This window comes from Phaenicophaeus curvirostris, chromosome 3, assembly GCF_032191515.1.
Source record: "Phaenicophaeus curvirostris isolate KB17595 chromosome 3, BPBGC_Pcur_1.0, whole genome shotgun sequence".
NCBI classification, from domain to species: domain Eukaryota; kingdom Metazoa; phylum Chordata; class Aves; order Cuculiformes; family Cuculidae; genus Phaenicophaeus; species Phaenicophaeus curvirostris.
The window spans coordinates 57,272,694-57,296,934 of NC_091394.1; the positions used below are offsets into that span (position 1 = coordinate 57,272,694).

Here is a 24,241-nt window from a genome sequence, read left to right on the forward strand (position 1 = left end):
CCTTACAATAAATAATGCTCCCAGAGCAAGCTTTGAATGCTTCTGGTACTTTTAATGTCTCTTTTCAATAACTCCTTTAGGAATCTAAAACATAAAAGGGGAAAGTTATCATAAAGAAAAAGATTTTAAAAAATAAATCTGAGAGCAAGATTTCTTACAGCCTGTCCAGAAGTATGGAGTACTGTTTGGCTGTTTGTGTGTTGACTGCATTTTTCTAACAGTCACTGACAGGTTTTTTTAATACTAGGTATTTATGACAAACTGACAGTGGGGAGCACAGAGGAGAAAAAAATGCAAAGTACACATATAGCAGCTTCTAGATAAATCTTATATATTCTATTTACTGGCAGTAAAAATATCCAAAATCTTAGGACAAAATTTTCAGAAACACTGCTAGCATTGCAGTTAAAGTTTCTTGTTCTTTTTTTCTTTATATCATGCTGACGTCAGAAAGGAGAAAAAATATTTACAATGTAGGTGTTCTTAAAGAATATTTCTAGAAATATGCTTTTTTGTGATTTGAATCATTCTTAAACAAAAAATAATCTCTCTTTTTTTTTTTAAATTTTTGCTTCATCTTACGCAACACTGTTCCTGATTTCTGTACGAGAAATTTGAATAACACGGAAATAATTGGCTTAGATGTGTTCATTTCTCAGGAATTAATTAAGTAAGTACATCTACCGAGTGCAAACTTTAAAGCATGTTTATAACACATCAACGATTTGGCAGTTTTGTAGTGGGGATGAATGTTATACACAGTTTTAAGGAGTACATGATTTTTTAATATTGAAAACACTACTTGAAAATAGCAAAAAATTAAACCTTTAAACAGAGGCAAGCTTGAATAGCTTTGTAATGTGGATGATTTATTTTGATTCTTACTTCTGACTTCTGAGTTGTCACTGCTGTTGTATACTTCATCCATGCAACTTTGCACAACTGGCAGTGCTGAATATAAACCAAAGCCATATGTTTATGTCCTTTTGCCAAACGACTACAGCAAATAGTTCTATTATTCCCTTAGGTAACCAGCGTGTGCCAAGTATTTCTATTAGTCTGCTTTACCAAGGCTTTAGAGGGCAGAGTCACAGCTTTATGAAATTAAGGGGAAACTGCTAGCTTTTTAAATTTAAAGAAAAATTAAATAGTCTACAACACTAAAATGCAGCTCAACACAAGCTGAGGCCTGATCCTGCTTTCTGTCGGCTTTTTTGTCTGGATTTTTATTTTTGACATAGTTCAATGTACTGATACTATTTCTTGGGCTACTATGCCCTAAATATAATATTTTATAAGAAAAAGTGTCAGTATAGAAAAAGAAAAAGATGCTTTGACACCTTGGGATCTTTTACAAATGAATGAATCTGAAGTGATAGATAGTTAAAAAAACTCAAAATGAGTTATTAAAAAAAAAAAATCCCAAATAAGCTGCCCTGCACACATTCAACATAAGCAATGCATTGTGAAATACATTCTTACTCCTGGAGTCATATAGAATCAAAGATAGCTGTGTTCTTGTCAGTACGTAATGCTAACAGAGTGTAGTTCTGAAACTTAAAAACTAGAATAGCTAGGTATTTAGAAAGATTTATACCTTTTTCAATTGTTCAATTTTGTTATACCTGACTGTTGAAGACTGCTGTTCTTAAATCAGCAGATGTTACGACAGAAAAACAGTCATAGTGCACAAGACATTACGCATGAATCCACATAGTATTCTAGTACTAATACGAAGATATATTTTGACTCAAATTCATTTAAATGCAAATAAATTATCCCACCTTGTGTGTTTCTGGGTCAAAAACTGTACGGATTCCAAAGGACCAAATTTGTCACTCAGTCCAGGATGGCTTGCTTGATTTAACAGATAATCCTGAAACTCATTCTCTGAAAGCAAAAGAAAACAAAAAAACAGCTATACTAAATAAAACATAGATGAAACAGGACACTCTTGAAATCAAATGTGCAAAGAATCCAGGTACATTGTTTTCTCATGCAGTTTTTCAAAGTTGCAGTATAGAGGCATCAGTTATGCTTCTAAAAGGCAGAAAAAACCAGCAATTTTTCTTTTGTCATGGTACTTTATATTTTTAATCCCTTTCCAATAGCTTATAAATTAGATCTGCTCTAGGAAGACTTTTCCTCCTGAACAGACAAAAATCCCTGGTAGAAATCTGTGGTAAAATGTTTTTACTGCATCAGACCCCCTTTGATTGAGTAGAATAGTTAGGTACATGATGTGAAATAAATAAGAAGCATTCTAAAAAATTTTTATTGTGTCAGAAACCCTCTCATTTTTAGAGTTTTGTGATTTTGAATATCAGTCTGGCAGACTGATAGTATTCTCACCATAAGCAAACTGAAGAAATACTTGACATTTCTCCGTGTACAATTTTTATTCCTTTCAGTAAGGAAACTCACACTAAATCAACACTAACAGTGATGGAAGAAGAGCTGCAGAACTTTGCACCTGAGTGTACAATACTGAGGGCTTTGTGTTTAGAAGTAATGAATATCTAAACCCTTCAAACACTTAACATTGTAAGCACTTGCAACTTGGGAAAATCTGGCCATGAGTGGTTATTATAAGCAGGTTTTATTTTTGCATCCCTCCTGTCACTAATATCCAAAATATAAAAATTTTACTGTCATCTGTTACTCCGGAGGTGCTTTTAGAATACTATCCAGTGTATTTAGTAAAATAGATCTATTCAGCCAATGTATTCCAATTCTGACAAGTTTGCAGATAAACTTTTGCAACTTGAAGGTCCAACTTCAGCTATTCATTTAATGATATCTGATGAAGTTTTGTCAGTAAAATTTGTAATGTTACATTTCTGAAATTGGAAAGGCACATTTAAACAGAGTCTCACAGAAGCTAGTTTATTGATTGACTATTGACTAATTTCTACTTGAGTCCCAATAAATAGAATATTAGTTGCATCCCATCAATTACTTTTAATTAAAATAAATAATCTTTTATCCAATAACAAAATAGGCAATAAATGAAAGATGATAAAGAAGACCAAAAACCCAGAACAAAACAGCCTGCTATGGGAAAGAAAAAAAAATTAGGCAGCTTTCTAGAAAATATGTTACTGGAAAAAGATTTTTTTCACCCTTAAAGGCCTCTTCCCTTGTTTTTCTATTTCATCATCCATAAAAAAAAAAAAAAAAAAGGAGTTTTTCTACCTGCCTCTTACTTTTTGTTCAAGAACTCTTACCTAAAACAAAAGATCTCTGAGAATATGGTGAATAAAGCTCTTTCTAAAGACTAAAACTTAGCAGCTTTTTTGTCTAAAATCCTATCATGTTATGTATTTATTAGCAATATATTTTTCATTTATTTTCTCAAAGATTGCCAATAAAGAACTAAATCACATAAGGGAGTAGCTGTAAACCCTTTTGAGTTCCCCAATGTCAAACTCATTATCATCCGAATAACCACACAGCAGCACATCATCTGCACAATTGCAATTTTTTACTACTTTTAATAGCGTTTCTCAAAGGGCTTATTTTCAACTTTCTTCAGTGGTTAGCTGATTCCCTGGGGAAAAGGAGCTTCCTGACGCTCACAGCTTCCACTCAACAACCAGGCCGTTTGCTGTCAGAAGCATCAGCCCTCTGCCCTAACCCCATCTGCTGTCTCTCTCATCCTAAGGGACTGAGAGTTAAGACAGCACAGCTGAGATCCACTTGGAAAAGTACATAAAGGACAGGGAAATATACAAAACTTTTCACATTTAACTTTACATAATAAGCTAATACAGTGAAAATCCTCCTTTTAAGAAAAGGACTCTGGACTGTGTCAGGGCTGGGGGCAGGTTTTAAAATTTATATCTACATGCAACAGTGCCATTTGCTATTTTACTCCCATCTGCCTTACATTTGACATCATCAGCTATCTTTGTAAAGCAAGAGTGTTACAGTAGGACAAAAGCAAGACTTTCTAAAAAGCACCTGAACTTTAAAAACCTGAACCTCTATTATGTGTTTAATTACAACAAAAGTTACTGGGTAGTAGGTTTAAATGTGTTATTTTTGATTTCTTTCACATAACAGAGTACTGTCTGCCGTACAGCTGATTCGTGGGTAAATACCCACATTTGAAGATATGGTGTTTCATAAGAAGTCTAATACATGTCATGCATCTGTCATGTTATAAACAGGGTGTGTAGGATTATGCTGTGTCATGGGATATGACATATACCTAATGAAATATAAACTATGTGTCACCCTTGTCCACGCTCCAAGAAGGAACTTAAGTTTCAAATGTCCGTACTGGAATCTGATACGTCAAGTAGCAAATAAGAGCTATTGCAGAATCACGGTAACATCAAGATCTTATACAATAAATTATTGAGAAACACTTAATTTTAGTATATTTTATTATTTATGAATTTTTTCAGAGACTACATTTTGAGGGATAGCAAGAAGCCCAGATAAAGTCTGCAATGTCAACCAGAAAAAAATTAAGATCTCACCTTCAAGAACCCACAAAGATCATGTCTCTAGATTATTGAAGCTTTGAGGATAAGGTTGTTCTTGATGGAAATCAGGTGGGGCTAAATCACTTATTTGTCAACCAAGGTTTTTCGGTGGTATCATTGCCCTTAAGTCCACATGTAATTTAATTTGGCCCAATGTAGCTGGCATTAACTCATTTGTCTGTTGTAGTAAAGAATTCAAAAGAGATTACAGATGACAAATTATGCCTACACTTCAACAGCCTGTATGTCTGAACAGAATTTTTAAATCCTAAAATTGGATTTTGCCTGCCTATAAAGAAAACAGTCACCCTTTTCAACCAGCACCTGGATTCAACTAGAATGATAAACTTTATAAACCCACAAAGAAGAAATAACTGAGTTGCTTGATTTGTCAGTGTAATGGTTCAGTGAGGTCACCTGGAACCTTTGCAATTCATTCTTTGGTTTATAGCTATTTCCAGTGCAACATGATTTTGTACTGACACTGAAGTGTCATCCTACTGAGATCCATGAGTCATATCAGGATGCTGATGCAAGTAACTGTTTGGGCCCTGATCTTTAACATCACACGTGTGTGACAAATCCCTTCAGGCAACCATTCTTGTTGAACTGTGGTCTGTGGGTAACAGTCCACTCATTTGAGTCAGATTACTAGAGAATTCTTGAGGATTTAATAATGAGAAAAGTCATGTTTTACTGTTAAAAATTGTCTCACCAGAAGTCTGAGGTTGTTTTCTCTATCAGAATTGCAGTACACAAAGCTGTACTACAACTATAAAAGACCCCGATAACTTTTTTGAGCTTAAAGGATGTACTTTCAACTGATTAATTTGATTTTTTTTTATTTACCATGTCACTACTTGATATATTGCAAATATAAAAATGAATGATCACAAGAGTTTGTGATTTGTTAACTCAGAAAATGGAAGTAATAGCTAAGGAAACAAAATCTGTTGTGCTCACTATTATGATCCCTGAACATTTTTCGTGTTTCTACACTGACAGTGACTTCTCTTTCTCAAGATAAAACAATGCTATATATTTGGTATTTGAGAAAAAAATATGTGAAAGCAAAAGATGCTGTTACAAATGAGTGAACATATATTGAGCTCTGGACTGCAGTCAGATCTTTATCCTGTACAGGCTGAAGTATATAACTTTACACATTAAGTTTTGCACAGATTTATGAGTCGCCTCAGTGTGACCCTTCAGTACATGTGTAATGTTCAGCACATAAACAAATGAATTTCATTTGGCCTTCTGATGCTTCACTTTAACACCCTCACTGCAGTACATATGGACAATCTTGGAAATATGAAAGAGTCTACCTGGAATCATCATTTTTATACAACTGGAGTTTCAGAAAGGAATTTCTTGGGACAGTGTACTCATCTTTGCACTTGTTTTATTAAGGGCAAAATACACATGAAAGAGAACTATTGCTGATTCAGGAACTGCATTTTGCTTCCCAAATATAAGACTAAACTTTATCTTACTTAATTCTGCCTTGAGATGAGCAGGATGTCTCATTAACAGTAACATTTAGCACTAGCAGTTGTCCTTCCAGCACCTGTAAAAACACATCCTTTGCACTCATCCTCTCTTTTAAACATGGCAGTAATTCCAGTGCTATGTGCAAGATCATATTTCACCTAGCAGAAGGGTTTGGCTTGTACCTGATTTAAGCAACAAACTATCCCTCAAAAATGCCCAAGGCTTTGCTGTAATTAACATAACTACATTTAGATGCTATTCGTGACTGATAATTCCAACACCTTGCAGAAAAAAAAAAAAGGTTGCATGCTGTAAACATTATAAACATATTCAAATAAGCTTAACACAATCTGCCATGCTTATTTCTGCCTAGATCATGGACCAGCGAAATGGTTAATGCAAATGGATTTATAATTTGCTTTGGGGGGCCAGTTTCTTCTCCTTATTTATTAGCCCAGCTGATGGGGCAGATTTGATGAGGCACTTCTGGAATAATTGAGTCATCACACAAAGAAGGCTGCTAGCATTCAGAGTGGTTTTATCAGCAGCAAGCAGGCCTGATTACTGACAATTACACTCTGATCCGGTGATGGAGGAGAAAGAGCCAACGAGTGGGAAATGTCCGTGTTTCTATCCAGGAATAATTTCTACATTCATTTTACATGCTAAGTGTTTCCTATCTCTGCATAATAAACTGTAAACAGGAATAGATGGCACAATGTCCCTTAATATTTCCTGGTAATGAAGACACAAATGTACAGTGAGTGCTGATAAATATAGATGAAACATAAGCTATTCTCTAAGTCTGTATTGTTACCTTTAAAATAAATGCATTTTGGTGGTAAAAGCATAATCATAGCTAATGCAAAAAAATGACAGAAGATTGAAGCTGTCCTTGTAACTACACAGAAACTTTGTAAAAGTCCTGTTAATCACAGCTGCTCTAGAGGCTCATAAGCTGAAGGTGATATACTGGAAAGAACATCATTTTGTTTCTCAATAGTCAACTATGTAGGAACTCCGTTGCTTTGACACAGTAAAGGAGAACAACAGCAGTGACCTCTATTAACACTTCAGGGATAGAGCACATCTCAATGCTAAACTGAAAAACAATGAAGCTGGTCCTAGAAGACATCTTCACCATGATAAATTCTCATTTCCCTCTCATCAGACTTAAGATACTGTTTATAATGAATAACAGAGCTAGACCACAGCTTTCATGAGTTTTGTTTAGCAATGTATTATTGCCTTTAGAATATTATTTTTTTTGCAACCAAGATGATATAAAATGTCAGTTATTAATAAAACGCTGAAAGCAGAACTTTGGAAAAATCAGTTTCTTCTCTGACTCAGGAAAGAAACATGGAAACAGACATAGTGAAGTGTTAAAATATAATTTTGTGTTTGTTGATGAGCAACTATAGATTTCAGCTAGAAAATGTTAATGTCCTAGTCTAGGGATTTTTTCTTTTTCAGCGTTGATCAGGCATGAAACATTGAATAATAAACTTCTCCATGTTTGTTTGTTCCTTTTCCACTTTCTAAACTAATTTATAGAGTCAAAAAACCTAAAAGTTAGTCTCTGTTCTCCTGCTGTAACTATGGTAACTATGTTTCATTAAAGTAGCCACTTAACTTCAAGGTTTGCCTTACAATGATATGCATTATTCTGAGTAAAACCACACCATAACAACGTTATTATTTCAGAGTAATTTTAAAAGAAAGTTCAAAGACCATACATCATTGACTCTGGAACACAGGGTTTGTTTTCCTCTAAAACATGTTTACTCTTTTTCAGCCTGGATGACTTTTCCTGCATGAAGTCATCTCTGCTGTGAGGTACTGATGTGGGGGGCAGATACCGCTACTGACTTCAGGAAAAGATGACCATCACAGGGATGCTTAATAGTTGCAGGATTGAGGCCAGTGGGAAAAGCCTGAGACACAGATCGGTGTAACTAAGAGCAGCAAAATTGTGTTGTTTTAATTACTCTGGTATAGCCTCCTTTAACACCAGGAAAAGTGTAGTCTGGCTCCGGTATTGCTACATGCCTGGTGTTTAGTCACTGCTGTTACCGTCCTTGAAATGCACATAGTTTCTAGCAAGCTAGTTAGGAATCAATGGTTTTGAAGGACAGTTTTATGGGGATGCCATTATAGTTGCACTAAACCTCTACAGAAGTGCTGGAGCTGATTAGGTTCAGTAAAAGTGGTCACTTCTCAAATACTTACAGGCTTAATCTAGGTTACTGTATTCCTTCCCTGTGATTTATGACTATTCCAGCCAAATTTTTGGGGACTGATTAGCCAGAATTAGGACATTGTGATTCTTCTGCTGGACAAAACCCATGGCTAATTAGCTCATTGAACATTCTCTGACATGGAGTTAAAAGGAACAATGAACCTAAAAATACAAACTATTTTTATAAAAAGAAATATAACCACCATCCTGCTGTCCTATGCCTTCTCCCTCCACTTTCTGAACAACAAGCCGTCTTCATTAAGCATGATAGACATGTCCTGAGAAAGAGAAAGACACACAAAGGGAAGAAGTGTGCCTTCCCTCAACATGCAGATCACATATGTTCATTAACTTCAAGGGTGCCATATGAAATACAGTCTGCCACCATCTAAAAGACTTGTAATGATCCTAACTACTAAAGGTAACGTGGCTTGCTTGCACTACTGCACTACACTGAAAATATTGCGAACGTGCTGAAAAGCACGGGAAAAAACATACAAAGATCAAAAATACCATCTTGAAAGTGAAATAATAAGGAATAAGCAAAATAATTGACTGGAATTTGTCAGATACCTACATATGCATGTAAAATTACCACTGGGGCAGACTTGCTATCTGAAAAGATTGTGCTCAACAAATGTTTTAATCAGGTGAGTGCATCAAAGAAAAGGATATGCAGTCTGTTCGCAGTTATATTAAGAGGTCAATGGCACCAAGGATGTTGGTTTAAATTCTCTTTTCAGAGCCTTTAAGATTCTAGAGTGAGGTGAAAGTTATTTCCTATAGTGGCACCTGTGTTCTGCCATAGACATAAACAAAAGGCATAATGAGGGAGCAAACATGGAAAAAAAGGGATTGTGGAACTCTCTTTCTGCCTCTGCCACTGATCTATTCTGTGACCTTTGGCAAGTCTCTTAACCTTTCAGGTAAAGGAAAATAACAATGTGAAGTGTTGGGAAATGCTTTTGTGCATTTCTGACCATGCCTTGAGGTAGTGAATATTATTTTTATCCTCATGCGTTCATCACTTTAATTGCCTGTTCATGATTTTCTTTCCTCTGAAACGCTACTTCATACTTCAAGACTATGTTATTACTTGGGATTTCCAAGAAAAAAAATGATTCCTCCTTTTCTTCAAGATTTTTTACTAAAAGCAAACAAACTAAAGAGTACAAAGTAATGCATGATGAATAGCAAAAAAATTTAAAACATATTTTTGTTCTCTTCTCTCTTAACATATTAGGAAACCTGGAGGTAACTATTCTTAGCACAACATACCTTCACCTTAAAAATTTATTTCACTTGATTTCCAACACAAAGAAATTTTCTCCTAGGAAAAATCTCTAGCTATTTTGCTTTGAATATTTTTACTCTCAACATTGAAAAAGTCAATAAAGTCTGTATTACTCTCTCTATATATAAACAGATGCGCATATACACATATGTTTATGTCAATGTCAAGTTCAAAAGCACTGTATTTCACTTAAAAGAAGCTGAAAGAGAAAAGTTTCTTTCAATGTGAGCATATTAGATGTGTGCTAAGAAAATGGCCCACTGTACCCCTAAATACTACTGACTCAGAAATAACACTGTCTTAAAAATAACACTACAGAAACATATGATTCTGTATCTTTGTGATATTACTTTACATAGGTAAAATATAACCAATGCATTATTCATTCTATTGCAGCTAACTTGACTTGAGCAAGATGAAAAATATCATTCTATGGAGAGATGTCATACAAACTTTATCACTTTAAACACTGCTACCTTTCAGACTCTATAGCATAAGTCTCGCTCCAGTGACAACAACTGGGAAACTCTAGTGAACCTCAATAATACATGTTATTTGCATGTGAAACCACTCACATATACTTCATATTAAACATACAGGTATACAAAAAAACAGTCCTGGCCAGGAGACCTTAAAATATAAGATAATTAAAAATTATTTTGGATGTGACTATTGTAAATAATAAATAGCAGTTTAGAAATTGCAATACCATATTAATGAAATTTTGTTATTTCAGTTGTTAGTCATGTCTTTTGTAATAAGTAGGCTTGCATTAGGTGTCTGCATGCAGGTTGGCTTGTTGTTTGGATAACATATTAAATCATGGCTTCTGCCTTTTCTGTTGGCACTTCAAATTCCAAAGTGTGTGCATAAAAAGGGTGGGCCACTGAGTGGCTTTCATGTTCTCTGTATGATTTTTTTCATATTTTGTTCTCACTTAACCCAGGAGACAGATTTCTGTTTTCTTTTGAAGAGGTCTGCAGAACTGTCCCCTAGCACGAGAAAAGCTAGCTATGACTTTTAAATATTCAGCCCCACTAAAGGTGCCATTATGGCAACCAATAATGTTCACCTTTAAACCATTTTGACAATGTATTCTCTGTGCTACTCATAGACTTGGAGTGTGTCTTCACAACATTCAAAGCTGGGGCAATATTCATGGTTAAGTAAAGTCCAGAAGCAGCCAAACAGGTGTGTACTTTTCTCAGAAAAGGCCTTTTTATATAGAAGACCTTTTGTATACTAGTTCTATCCTAGGCCTCTTATAGGGGCCACACCTGAGAGAGAAAGTGAATTATCAATGACATTTTTTTAAAGAATCAGTGGTTTAACACTAATTTCTAATCAGATCCTACAGAAAGGAACAGCTCGCATGGCAGCTGTACTTTTCCCAGGGTTAATTACCTTTCACTGCTCTCTACTAATGAGTCAGCTGTTCCTGTCATCACACAACTACACTGTGTTCATCTGTAGCTCTAGCTGTGGACAAACACAGTAGCTAGAGCCCTGTTTACATATTGGTGCGGTTTGTTGTGCAAAGAATTTGCGAAGCAGTTTAAAAAAAATACTTAGAACTCCTTCCATTCCCATGTCTCTTTTCATGGAAACAACTGTATTTTTCAGGCCAACACTGTGTTCTCAAGCAAGAGTAGAAATCTAAGGATATGAAAACAAATAGAAATTAATTTTTTTGTAATGTTACTTAATAGTTCATATAAGGAAGAGTAGAGTCATGTACCTACCTAAACTGCCTTATCTGATTGTTGGGTGAGAATGTTTATTTATAGTATGCTGCTCTGTATATTAGAATACTCCTTTATAAAATATTGTGTTAAGCAGTAGAACAGATAATAGGGCAAAAAATAACACAGTAAAGGAAAGAGTTCACGTCATTTTTTTAGGGCAGATTCTAATGAGACAATGATTTAAGGCTTTAAGTAACCTGCTAATGTTTTTACATAATTCTCAAAGGTAATTCAATAACATATAAACAGAACACATCATTTGCTAGCTGGGGTGAAGAGGATGTATTCTTCATAGCCATAAAAGATCAAGAGGTATCCTCATATATCAATTTCATGTATCTTCTTTAAGGACTGCATAAAACTTGTCGGGTTTTTAGAAATGCTAACTTTACTAAAACAGAGGGGAGCCATACCTAGCTTCTTTTTATGGTCAAGAAAGTAAGGGCACAAGCTACTCCCCAGCAACAGTGACCACCTACAGTTAATTACTAGTAGTGGTTCCAGCTTTCTTGTGGGAGGCTTCAAAGACTATGGTTAAGGACAGGCATTGTGACAGAGCTTCCAAAGCTCAAATCCTGTTTGGGTCAAAAATCAGAAGTTCTTTCCTTTTCACGTAACCGAGGAGAGGAGTCTTGAGCTGGTACTATCTTCAAAATACAATTCTATCCTAAAACTGTCTTTATGGAGGTTGCCCTGATCTGACCAGGTTTTGTCAGGATAACATCTGTAGGTCTTAGCTGAAAAAGTAAATTTCCACCATACACCAGAGGGACACCACACAGTACATGTTATGTGAGAATGAATTCAGATACTCATTGTTGTATCTGTATCAGATCGATTCATGAAGATATGATTTGAGGCCAAATTCCTCACTAGCTGTCACAAGAGATAATGGTAATTGACGAATCTAAGGCAGGAATGTGGTCTTCTGAATTTAATGACGGAGGAAGAAACTTAAGCTTTCCAGGTCCAGGTTAACATTACAGGACTGGCGGCTGAAAATGTGATAAATTTGCTTTTGAAAATATGAAGGCAAAAGCAGCATGGGATTCTAAAGGATCACTGGAAAAGTCAACTAGGAAATGAACATTTCACAGACTCACAGAATCATTTCCTTTGAACTTTACTGTAATGAACCACCCTTTTCTCCAAGGCACCTTAAGTTGTGCAAACGTATTGACAACCTTGGACACTGAGCAATATGAACTGTGTGGTTATGGTTTTTCAAAAGACAGATATTTATTTATTGTTTTATTAGGAGAAATTCTGTTTTGTTTTGGAATTTTTAGTGAATCTCCTGAAGGTTCATTAACTGGGCTTCATGATTCACAGAAATCTCTGATCACTCAGGTCAGGGAAAACTGTTACTACGTAATGCCTGTTTTGTCTCTGAATCTTGCTCTGCCTAAGAGATGATTCCTTCTTCCCACACACTTTATCTCACTTACTCTTTATATAAAAAAAATCCTGAGATATATTAAAAAAAAAAATACCACAAGCAGGAAAAAAGGGTATGTGACCTCTCCATTTGATGAATAGGAAAACCAAGCTGCTTGAGCTGAGTTTCGTCCTTTCCTGGGATGCAAGCCACTTAACTTGAACTCTGTCAGTAACATGGCTTACTGGCTCTCTATTAGAAGTAGGCTTCAATCTGTACACTGAGGCAGGTGGGATGGTAGAAGGTGTTTTCTCTAATGAGTCAGTTAGGTTGATGATAATCCTACTGTGGGGATTGCTCTCGGAGGTTCACGTGGGAAGAGACATACCAAACGGTGTTTCTGAAAAATTTAGGGCCAAAAATCATGATATATCCCATCCAGTGGTAACTTAAAAAACTTTACCTCTTTACTTTTGAAACATCAAAATAACCATGCAACTTCTAAATCTAAAAGACAGGGATCATCATGTAACTACAAACAAATACTAAAACCCCACAAATATATATGGAAATAAGCACTACGACTTGAATGGTATCCTCAATGCTGCACTTGCTTTTTGAAAGCTGGTGCTCACTGACTGAAAGCAACTTGCATTTCTGCACTATTACAGCATTATTCCGTGTGATCACAAAATAGCAGTACATCATTAACATTAATAACAATAAAAATAAGTGATATTACTAATGCTGTTGCTATAAATAACACCACGCCCAAAGAATTCAGGGCTAAAGCTATTTTTTCTCACATGATATTCAAAATGAGTTAGGCATATTTAAGACACTTTTTAATGACAACCACTAAAATGTTGACTGTGGGAAGAAAAGTCTGACAATATTTGATATAAGCGGGTTAATCTTTTCGGGATAAACATCAAATCAGTCTAAAATTTTATGTTTATTGAACTGGTGTCTATTTATGCCATAATGAACTTTACATGCCCACAATTTTGGGCATGATTTTCATTGACATTGGTTTTGTCTGTGGAAGTGCTACTGGAGACATATAGTTTCTAACACTCTGTAAAACTCATTGTTATGAAATTATCCCAAGCTGAGCTAATCTTACAACAGTCTACTTCTGCGGCTGCCCTCCCTTCAGGGAAATCATATGAAGAGGAAAAGGACTGCCAGAGGCCTACTTATGGCTCCCTTCTTCCAAGGCCGATCTGTGCATCCCAATGTATAGATTAAAGTAATGTGTAGCCACATGCTGTTCCACAGAGACCATACAGTTTGTAAGGGCTTGCACAGCTTAGTGGAGCTCCATCCAACTTTCGCTCCTGACAGAATTCTGAGTTGCCCACTTATAAACACTATTTAATCACTTTGCCTCAACCTGAGGTAACTTTGTGAACCTGTCCCTAGAGCTTTAGAGGATGAAGAATTGTTTAAAACCCCCACATTTATGTGCTAAAGGTATGGGTATGACAAATAATCCTCTAAAAATCAAAATTAGTGTCAACAAATCCCTTTAAACACGGCAAAAAATAATTTAAATGTACGCAAAATATGCACAGCAACTGAAATTTTGAGCAGAAAACTTGCTTGTAGCTTTTATGATAGTGTGAGAAATATTGAATCGCTATAATCACCCTCAGAAGCAGTGCAAAACCGTCACCTAATCTATCCTTCTATTACTGCAGAGCTTGAGAAAGTCTCGAGAGTCTGAAGAGATAGAAAAACCACAGAGGCACCCCTAAAAGTGCCCATGGACTCCAAGTAGTTACTAATAAGGGAAAGAAAACATGGAACTAAGTCTGGAAAGACTTCTATTAGCAGTGTTTAAAAAAATCCAACTGGTTAAATTTAGAAAACTCTACTGTATTTTAAAATTAATGGATATTGTTAAATCTTTACAGCTCGTTTATTCTTATTTTTCAAGAACTAGTTTTGAGAAAATAATTTCTTCTGAAAGGAAATACAATGACTTCTAAGAATAAAGCAGGGAATTGCCCTCTTCTCTTCTGTAAATATCACATTTCAGGGACAAAATTTGGTCCTCTGACCTGCACAGCAATATTCGGTGTTGTTATACTGCTCTCCATTAATATCGGAGCACCACCAAATATCATCAATGCTTTGTACATGCAAGAGAAATCTTCATAAAAGGTACGTCATACGATTCATATTACTGTCATGTATGATATTGTGAAAAATAGGAAGTTTATACGCAGACAAGAAAAAAGAAAAAAATCAAGTCCAGTTTGTAGGCTGGACAGGAAAGACAGGATTCACCTACCTAACTTAAAATGCCTGAAATAATACAGTATACATTTCTGAGGTAGTAACTGGTGACTTCCAATAGTTTCTTGGTAGCCTGTAGGCAACCTGCAGGCATTTCTGTCATTGATGGATGTGTAGTACATTTTACTTATACATCTACTTCAGAGTGAGGTGAATTGCATCCAAGAAATATCTCTTTCCACTGACTCTAAGAGGCATCTGGGTGACTGGCTTGGGTCTAGGCACATCCACTGCACACATGGACATTTCACCAGAGGATACCTAACCAAAGAACAAATGGCAATCATCAAGAAGCATCTTACAGCTTAAATAATACATATGTTATATGGCTCTGAGCTGTATTTTAAAACAGAAGTGAAAAAGCAAGAGGCAAAGCAGGGAACCATCCTCCAGGAGTGAAGGCAGTGCCAGTCCTTACAGGAAAGAATGGGCAAATGAAACAAAACTGATGAACAAATAAAAGAGAGCCCTAGCGGATGATTTAAATTAAAGAAAAGGAGAGTGAGCCACAGCTTTGATATAAGGAGTGTGGCTTCAGGGTGATGGAAGAATACAGTGTCAAGAGACAAGGAATGCAAAAGGTCAGCATAATACGGCAAGTATTTCTCTTTGTGTATATAAAAAAAAAAATTAAGGAAATCAAATTCTAAGTACAACAGAGGGAAACTGATCTCCAACAGTTGGTACAAACTGAAATACCATCTTTTTAATATTTGGATTGGACAATATTTTATGGAGGACTAAAAGTTTTCCTCATAAGTAAGCTCGTTATGTGGATTGAGATCTGAGAAATGAGAAGTCTCTCAGTTTGAACTGTTATTATCTTATACTGAATACAGTTGTTTTCTTTAGTCTAAGTTTGCTAACTTAAGAGTATGTGTGTTTCTTCCTTGACTTATTATGATCTATTCTACATTTGAGAAATCTGATGTCACCAATGACAGTGTCTCTGCATTTAATATTTTTTTTGGTTCATTTTAACCATACATGCCTCATACCCTGTTCTATTTGTATTTCCTGTTCAATGCCAAGTTTAAAACTGTAAAATTAAAGAAACTGAAGTTCAAATTCATTCTAGTAACTTTTGCTGGATTTTGGGAGCCAGCAACAAGAGCCAGATTTAAAAAAAGAAAAATATCAATATGCCTACATGGACTGCCACAAACATGCCTTTCTTTCCAACATGTAAGGTAACCATTTAAGCAAAGAATTATTGACACAATCATTTACTTTTTTTTATAGTGTCAAATAGGGATTTTTCACATGCCCTCAGTGAAATCTAGTTTAAAAAAAAATTAAAAAAAAAATGCCTTATTTTCTTTATTTTGTGTCCTTACTCTGAAGAAAAAAAGTCTTATGAGTAAAATTCACCATGTCCAAACAAAAGACTGGCAGCTTAAGTAAGTATATGAACGGGGGAAGGGAGACTTATTTCCTGAGTTTCAACAGATGTCATACTTAATTGGTTGTGAAATAAACCAGAGCTACTCTCGGCCTGTTTCCCTAGTTTCAGCTGTGAAGACACTTTCAAACATGTGCATTTCCCTCCTGCTTGTCATAATGAGGGTGTGGGGTGAGAATAAAACCTCTAAAAGGAGTAAAGCAGCATGCATGCTGCATACAGTCCTTCAAATACACTAATTAAACAGAAATGAGAATTGCATCTTTTGTTCCTGCAAGATACGTGTCAATACAATATTAAGCAAGGCAGTTCTGTTGAGCGGTGCTTTCTTTGCCTTCTGCTAATATCAGGAAGTCACTGGACTATCCCATTTTCCACCAAGTCCTTTTGCCTTCATGTGTTTCTCTCCAAAATACCCTTTTCCCTAACTCTGAGCATTGATAACTTCCTACAACTTGGTGGAATGTGACTGGTTTTGTATTATGGCAAAATCTCCCAGATTTTTTTTCCATTGTGAATGTTTTCTACTAGAAGAAGCAAAGTAACATTGCATGTAACAACAACGAAAAAAGGAAGAATTTTCAAGTACTGTCAAGTATGAACTACCTTGGCTAAACACGGTGAAGTACACAAGAAAATGGAGAGCAAGACTTCTCATAGGCACAAAGCCCAGATATTTGTAACTGTGAGTAATCACCACTCAGTGGTAGGCTAATATAAATACAGGCATGCATTTCTAAAGGTCTAGGGCAAAGAATACTAGTCACTTTAGCCACTTCTATGGCTTATTGTATGTATCCCTCAAAGTTAAAATATCCTTTTGATTTTCATGAGAAAAAGGTAAATGCGTGGTAGCTGTGTCTCTGTGAAACTCAGTATGATAAAGTTCCAAAAGAAAAAAAAAGGGGGGTGGGGTGGAGAGGCATTAGTTAAAACATTTCAAATAGATATTTCATGGGAAATGCAGAAAGAGAAAAATTAAGGCCAAGGCCAAAGATGTTGAATTCACCTGTAACGACTAAACTGAACAATATTTGTTCTTTTAGTTTAGACTTGGAACCCATATCCCAGGAGTGCTAGGAGAGAGATTTAATCCCTACAAAAAATTCAGATTCCCTATGTGCGTGGTGGAAACCGGCATAATCTTTCCTGAAGTCAGAAATAAAATAGGAGATACTTTCTTCGCTATTAAAACAGGAGTAGTCATCATGATCTTTATTCTTTAATGCTTTACAGGTCTGACTTTCTGCAGATGACCTCTCTTGTTTGTCCCTACATGTTTTCCAAAATATAAAAGTGAAATAGAGTCCCAAGGGCACTGTACTTGAAAGGTTATGAGAGTTAGAGAATTTTAACCATGCCTGCCAAATCAGCAGATGGCTTGTGATTATAATTATATGCATCAATAAAACGAATAATCTTTACAAAATTTGAATTTCTACTAAAGTAAGGGATTTAGTAAGCAGATGCAACAGAATGCATTTTTTTTAACCCTTTTCATATACAGTGCTGTTTCTCACAAAAATATGGGAAGGCTTCTATAAAGTAGCTTGATCACACACTTGGGCCTTAAATGTATATCTCTTTTGACCAAGTGTCAATGTTATTTCAAGTGATTTATATGTTCAGTTGCACTTTGTTCACTAAATGTCTAATGCTAATATATAGGATGATTCCCATTAGATATTAGATCCATAGGTCAAAATGGTGTTTAATTTTATAAAATGTTACGAGATACAGTGAAAATGTTCTGTACTTAGTCCAGTCATTTGTATCACTGTGATGGTTCTTTCTGTTTAGTATTTGGTGACTTTCTGTATCTTGTATGAAGGTTGAGTTAACTGCATTGTTAGCAAAGAAACTATTCATTCCTCAGAAGTCAGAAATTTATTGAATGTTTTTTTTTTTTTAGATTTTTTTAGATTTTTTTTTATAATCACAAAGAATAGAATTATATATAAAAATAAATTAATACAAAAATCACAGCCTTGGATTTCTATGACCTCTCTCCTTACTTTCAAACTTAATTTGTAACAAGATTTAGATTGTACATGTTAGATTGTGTCAAATTTCTGCCTGAAGTAGGATAAAATCTCACAGTAGAAAAATTAAACAAAACAAGCAGGAGGTCCCCTAAGCCCAGTCTCTATCTGGACCACATCATAAAAATGCTGTTGTAAACATGATGGAAATATCCTAAGCTCTTCTGATATAACAAGGAAGAAAATATTTGAAATGGTAAGAAGTATACTGTCGAAAAAGTCTCAGTTCAGGATACTCTAACTACCTACATTATTTTAACATTTATTTTATTCAAACAGTTAAATGTGGACTTTTATTTGAAGAATATACTTGTGTTGGGTTTTTTTTTCAGCTACCATATCTCTGATGTGAAGAGTGCAAAATGGTATTTTGATGCTTATTAAAAAGTGGACTTTTACTTCGGAAATGACAGAGCCATTGCTCTGTATCATGTAAATCCTTCTTAGCCTAAGGATTATTGACCTGATAGTCCATAATGGTGCCTTCGGAGCCATCACTACTTTGTTATGTCAATCCAGCTGCTGTACATGTGCTCTAAGTTGAGGGGGATGGGCACAGAAGTTGTCAATTTTTTTCCTGAGATTTAGAGAACTGATCCAGCTACTCCTACCATCACCTGAAAAACACTGTTAAGAAGAAATTGAGAACTGTAATGCTCACATGACATGATGTTTTGGAAAAGTTTTAAAGCATTTTTCTTAAATCAAACAGGGTAGAGTTCAAATACATGTCTTTAAGTGAAAAGCAAGGTCCTTTTAACCAAAGTTCCTTAATGGAGGGAAAAGTTCACATATGAAGCCCAACCTGAAAAATGAGCAAGCAAATGTTACCTGAACCTTTTAAGCAAATCAATAAACCTCTCATTTTCAAAACGCTTGCACATCTGCTGTATTGTATTGAGCTGAGCCATAGACCTCACCTCAGTGTAATAATCCAAGTGATCATTCTTTTATAAGTGCTAACTTACCTAAGAACTTAAGCCCCATTTTCATTATAAAGTAACTTTTACTTCTAAATGTTTTTAAACAGGAATCTGTCTTTTAGAAAGACAAAACTTGCTAGTATTATTAGAAGTCTTCCATGAACACCGATGAGATCCAAAGTGATTCTATATAAGTCTTAAAAATAGTTGAAGAAGGCAATCTTTTATATTGGTAATTAAACAGTATCTTTACTATGAAGTGATTCAAGATAATTAAAATGCAGAACCACTGATTCTGCTTGCGTAGTTTTTAATAATCCACAACTATATGCACAGAAAGTAAAAGTGACACAGTCCCAGTAATATATGTATACTTCCAAAATTAAGGACTTAATTAGTGTATGGATTTTGGTCTAGATCCTCCAAATAGATATGTATGTAGCAGAATATGAAGTTTACTCTGCATGTAATTCACCATGTTTTGGAGTGACAGAGCTAGGCCTTTAGGAGCATTGTTTGTGACTGACCTTGGAGATAGTTGCTTATCAGAAATATCACATATTTTGGGATTACGGGCTTGAAAATCTATAAGCATGCAAAGAAATTAATTAGAATTATTCAAATCAGCTGTGTAATGCTATAAGTTGTTCTGTATGCACAACTGGTGTCCTCTGGAACGGAGTACATATATATATGTGCAAAGGCCTCATATTGGATTTTAAGATCCAAAAGATCTATTGAAAAGTGGTCTAGAAAAATCTGGTGTGCTACGCAGTTTGACAGGGAGATCAGATGAACAACTTTAATTATCACAATTGAAGTTTTCATCGCATTTTCTCCTAGGTGTAGTAAAGACATGACAGAGATGAAAAAAAAAACCAAACACTAAGTTATGAAAAACTACTGAAACTTACTATGGCTCAACCTGTCAGATTAAACTAGCAGTATGATTTTTGTACCACTGCTGCATGTGCATTACCCCTATGAAATCACTCTTTACTTTAACAGGATAAAGGGCAGCTAAATTTTTTCATTAATGTGGTGAATACTGAAATGTCAAATACTCCTTACTCTCATTCACATTGGTACATAAACAGCATGATGACCGTGTGAAACGGTTATACTCATTTTTAAAAGCTGTGGTAATGTACCTGAACATAACATATCCTCAAATCTTACCCGTTAAAATGAACTGAAAAATTACATTAATTAACAAATTTCAAAGCAAAATTGTATAATAATACTTTATCTTACTAAATCTCTGCTGATCTAGCAATTACGTCTGAATTATAAGACTTAACTGAGAAAGAAACTTGTTTTCTGATGCCTGAACGTCTCATATTTTTTGAGGTAACATAAAGAAAACATTGCTGAGATGCACACACCTTAAAAACATGGAAAATAAAATTAAATACAAAATTTTGCTTGAGTTTGTTTCCTTCCTCATTGAATTTCTTAAGTTGGAAATATTGGGAAATCCAAAAGCATATATAACTTTTATTTATAGTTTCAATTAACTGGGGTACTATATAGGTGAACAAAGTTTTTTTGCGTGTGTACACTTTTTATATAACTACGCATGTATGGATTCATATATATGTATATATAACTTTGCAAGGCATCACCAAATATATATATTAAAATATCAAATTGTATCTTCATTTCTATAAATTAGGACGATGTTTCTATTGTCTATACAGTTAAAAACATATCCCTGGGAAAGCGACATATAGTGAACTGACTTCTATGACCTATGAAGAGTTTTAAGTGAACAGGTTATCCTGGCACATATAAATACACATCACATATCACAAACATTTTATCAAATGAAATAATTCTACCAAAATAAAAGAAAAAAAAACTCCACTGTATTGCAAGCTAATTTCTATACCACAATTCTTTAACTGTCTGTATTTGAGAAAGCATTCTTAAAACATATGGTTTTCAGTGGTCTGGGGTAGAGGGGAGGAGAAACATTACTCAATTCACACAGGCATCTTGCAATAATATGTTGTTTTGAACCTAACATCCCCTGAGCCTCCAAAGTGCAAAGCAGACAGAAACATTTTAGCAATGCAAACAAGACTTTCTGGCAACTTCCTGTTGCCATTTTTCAGCAAAATAAAGGGCCCTGAGATAGTAAACTGAAACATTGCTAGAAAAGATTTTATCACTGGATACACAGGCAGGCACCTGCTATTCTAAGATATCAGCTGAATATTTGCTTCTGTGCACAGAAAATAAGTAATGACTATGTAACTGTCTAACAGCAAATACTCAACTCTAATTTCAGCCCACATAAAAGACAACAGTAAGAGAGGCATCATATAAAAATTAGTTTTAAAAAAAACTCAGCAAAATTATAGTAAAAAAATCATTCATATCTGCATAGCTGTAAAAACTGTACAAGGTATTTGCGGTTGTAAGTAGATTGGTAGTGGATTGAAAGGTGTATTCATATACATAAAACATTTGCAGCAGATTTTAACAGAGAAGTAAAAAGAAACTTTCTGTCTGTAAAGTTCATCAGACATTAATGTATATCTGAAGCAGTGCTTATTGTGTGGCAGTTCTTACAAAAAATATTTCTTTCATTACACTATAATTACAATATCTAGTTCACAAAACAAACTGTTTCACTTTACTTTCGGAATTCCAGAAACTTTTGTAAACTGGCATAACAGAGAGAAAGAGAAAAGGAAACAAACAAGAAACAAACCCAACCTTCATTCCAGAGACATTTTTCTCCCCTTCATGAAGTGACAGGGGGGAAAAAAATCCCTTCATTATGACCTACTTGTCGAGAAACGGACTTTCAACCCCATGGTTAGGCTAAGATTTGCTCTACTTTCTCCCTAGGGCATAATTGTCAGACTGACTTACCGTGTGCCTTTTAGCCTTTGTTCTGCCTCTCACGCTGACATCAGGGAAGCAGTGATGTAGAATAAAGCAGGGGTGGGCTAGGTTAGTCCACTGTTTGTGTCGTTGTGTGGTGTGCAGGGACACTCTGTGATACTCTAGTGAGCTGCTAAGCTTTTTTTGTAGGCTTTGTGTCATTTACTTAACGACCAATCTCATTAGCTGCCAGGGTACAATGGGCTGATGCATTTTCTATGTACATACTCTACACAGTGACCCTCAAGGTTGCCGAAGGTCTATTTAATCAGTCAAAATGCTGAATATATTTGCAGTAAATCACTAAAAAAAAATACGGGACCACAGAGGTATCTCATGAGGGTTTACTCTTTCCTGGGAGTTATTTGCAGGTAATAAAGTGATAGGAGATGTAAGCAAAACCAAGGGCAAAGAAGGGAAAAAGGCACTCACTAGGTTTGCACTGTCCACCTTTAATTTAGGGAACCTTGGGAGCCCTGCATACCCCTGTGTCTCTCCTTGTTAATTTTTCCATGCAGTTCATGCTTCAGTGTAATCATGTTATCACAATTAAACCCCTTTATAATAAGAACAGCCCTAACGAAATACACAACCTTGCACACATTAGGGGGGGATATGTGTGTGTGGAGGGGTGATATTTATTTATTAGTTTCCTTACTACAGGCAACCTCAGGGCTGGCATCTTTGCATTTCTAACCTCTCGTCAGTTACAAGGTAAAACCCTTTTAACTCTTATGAAAAATGAAATGTTGAAAAGCCCTATGAATCACAACAGCTGTCCATAAGTAACAGGGAGAGTTCTATTGTCCAACTTGTCCCTGGATAAAATGAATACTTTACAGCAGAGGCTGTTCAGCTTGGCTAAAGAGTATGGGGAGAAGGGGAGGAGGTCACTGGAGATTTCGCACACTAATTTAATCTGGGAAAAGGACAGGCACTGCATCTCACTTGAACAGACTGGCAGCAATCTGGGCTCCCACAGAACTATCTCCTTTTGCCTGTGCTCTATTTATTCCTTATCTCTGTTTACCAACCGCTAGGTCCCTTTCATTCACACCACGAGGCCGTTCTCCTACTATCAGTCAGCAGCTGACACTGTGGAAGAGCCTCAAAGGCAAAAAAAAAAGGGATCAAAACTAAACCAAAGCTGTATAAACAATGCAACAGTAGAAGTAAATGCATAAATCCTAATTCTTAACCCAACCCACAGGGTGCGAACAGAACCTTTATAGTAAATCCAACTAACCCACCACAGTGAGCTATGGGCTACAGAGGAAACGGGAAAAGCCAAATATCATTCATGAAATCACCATCTCAAGCAGAAACATTGAAAATAGATATTGGCAAATATTTAACTCATTTTAGTATAACGGGTTCATAAGTCTTGTCCATCCCTCAACAAGCAGTGGTGTGCATGTTTACCTGTGTGACAGGTGTAAGGTAAAAAAAAGTGCTTTCCACTTGACAATCTCATGATTCAAAAGCCTCTGATAATTTTGTGCTCCCTGCTTATGATTTGAATTAAAAGAAGTAGAGGCAACCACTTTATGAAAAAATCTCTATGTGGATGTTGTAATAATTTAGATAACTTTATGACTAGAACTTAAATGTCAAGTTATTATTGAACCATTTGTCCCATTAACTTTGCCATTTTAAAGTTTTAACTATGGATATTTCAATATTGCCTTTCCTCGGTCCTTAATTTATATTTTTGCCACTTACTCGTTCTTATCACTTATTATGAAAAGAAAATGGTGATGACAGGAAAGAAAAGATGAAGCTTGTGACTCTAATAGAAAAGTAAAGGAGAGTACTGAACTCTTTACATCTGACATCCTAAATCTGGATTTTTTTATAGCGACGTAACTGTGAATGTTTATTTTAAAATTCTAATGGGATCTCATTTTCTATTCTTAAACTAACTTAATAGGAAAGAAGTTGCAAATATTCATAGGAAAACAGCAATATTGTTTCAGCGAAATAGTTCAGCTTTTTAAACCAACATGATCTGTAACTCCCAACATAGGGA

At 35.4% G+C, this 24,241-nt stretch overlaps 1 protein-coding gene across 8 annotated transcripts in view; it reads right to left on the reverse strand.

Moving 5' to 3' along the window:
• ST18 (ST18 C2H2C-type zinc finger transcription factor) overlaps nucleotides 1-24,241 on the reverse strand; it is a 171,294-nt gene that overhangs the window by 75,616 nt on the left and 71,437 nt on the right. For 2 of the 8 annotated variants that reach the window (XM_069854103.1, XM_069854095.1), the window contains one exon: nucleotides 1,786-1,890. The exons of 3 other annotated variants lie outside the window; for them this stretch is intronic. In XM_069854103.1, coding sequence (XP_069710204.1) covers nucleotides 1,786-1,890 — 105 coding nt within the window. Of the gene's footprint in view, nucleotides 1-1,785; nucleotides 1,891-22,200; nucleotides 22,323-24,241 lie in introns of those variants that run through there. 3 more of the 8 variants (XM_069854096.1, XM_069854101.1, XM_069854099.1) reach the window with 3 other exon arrangements.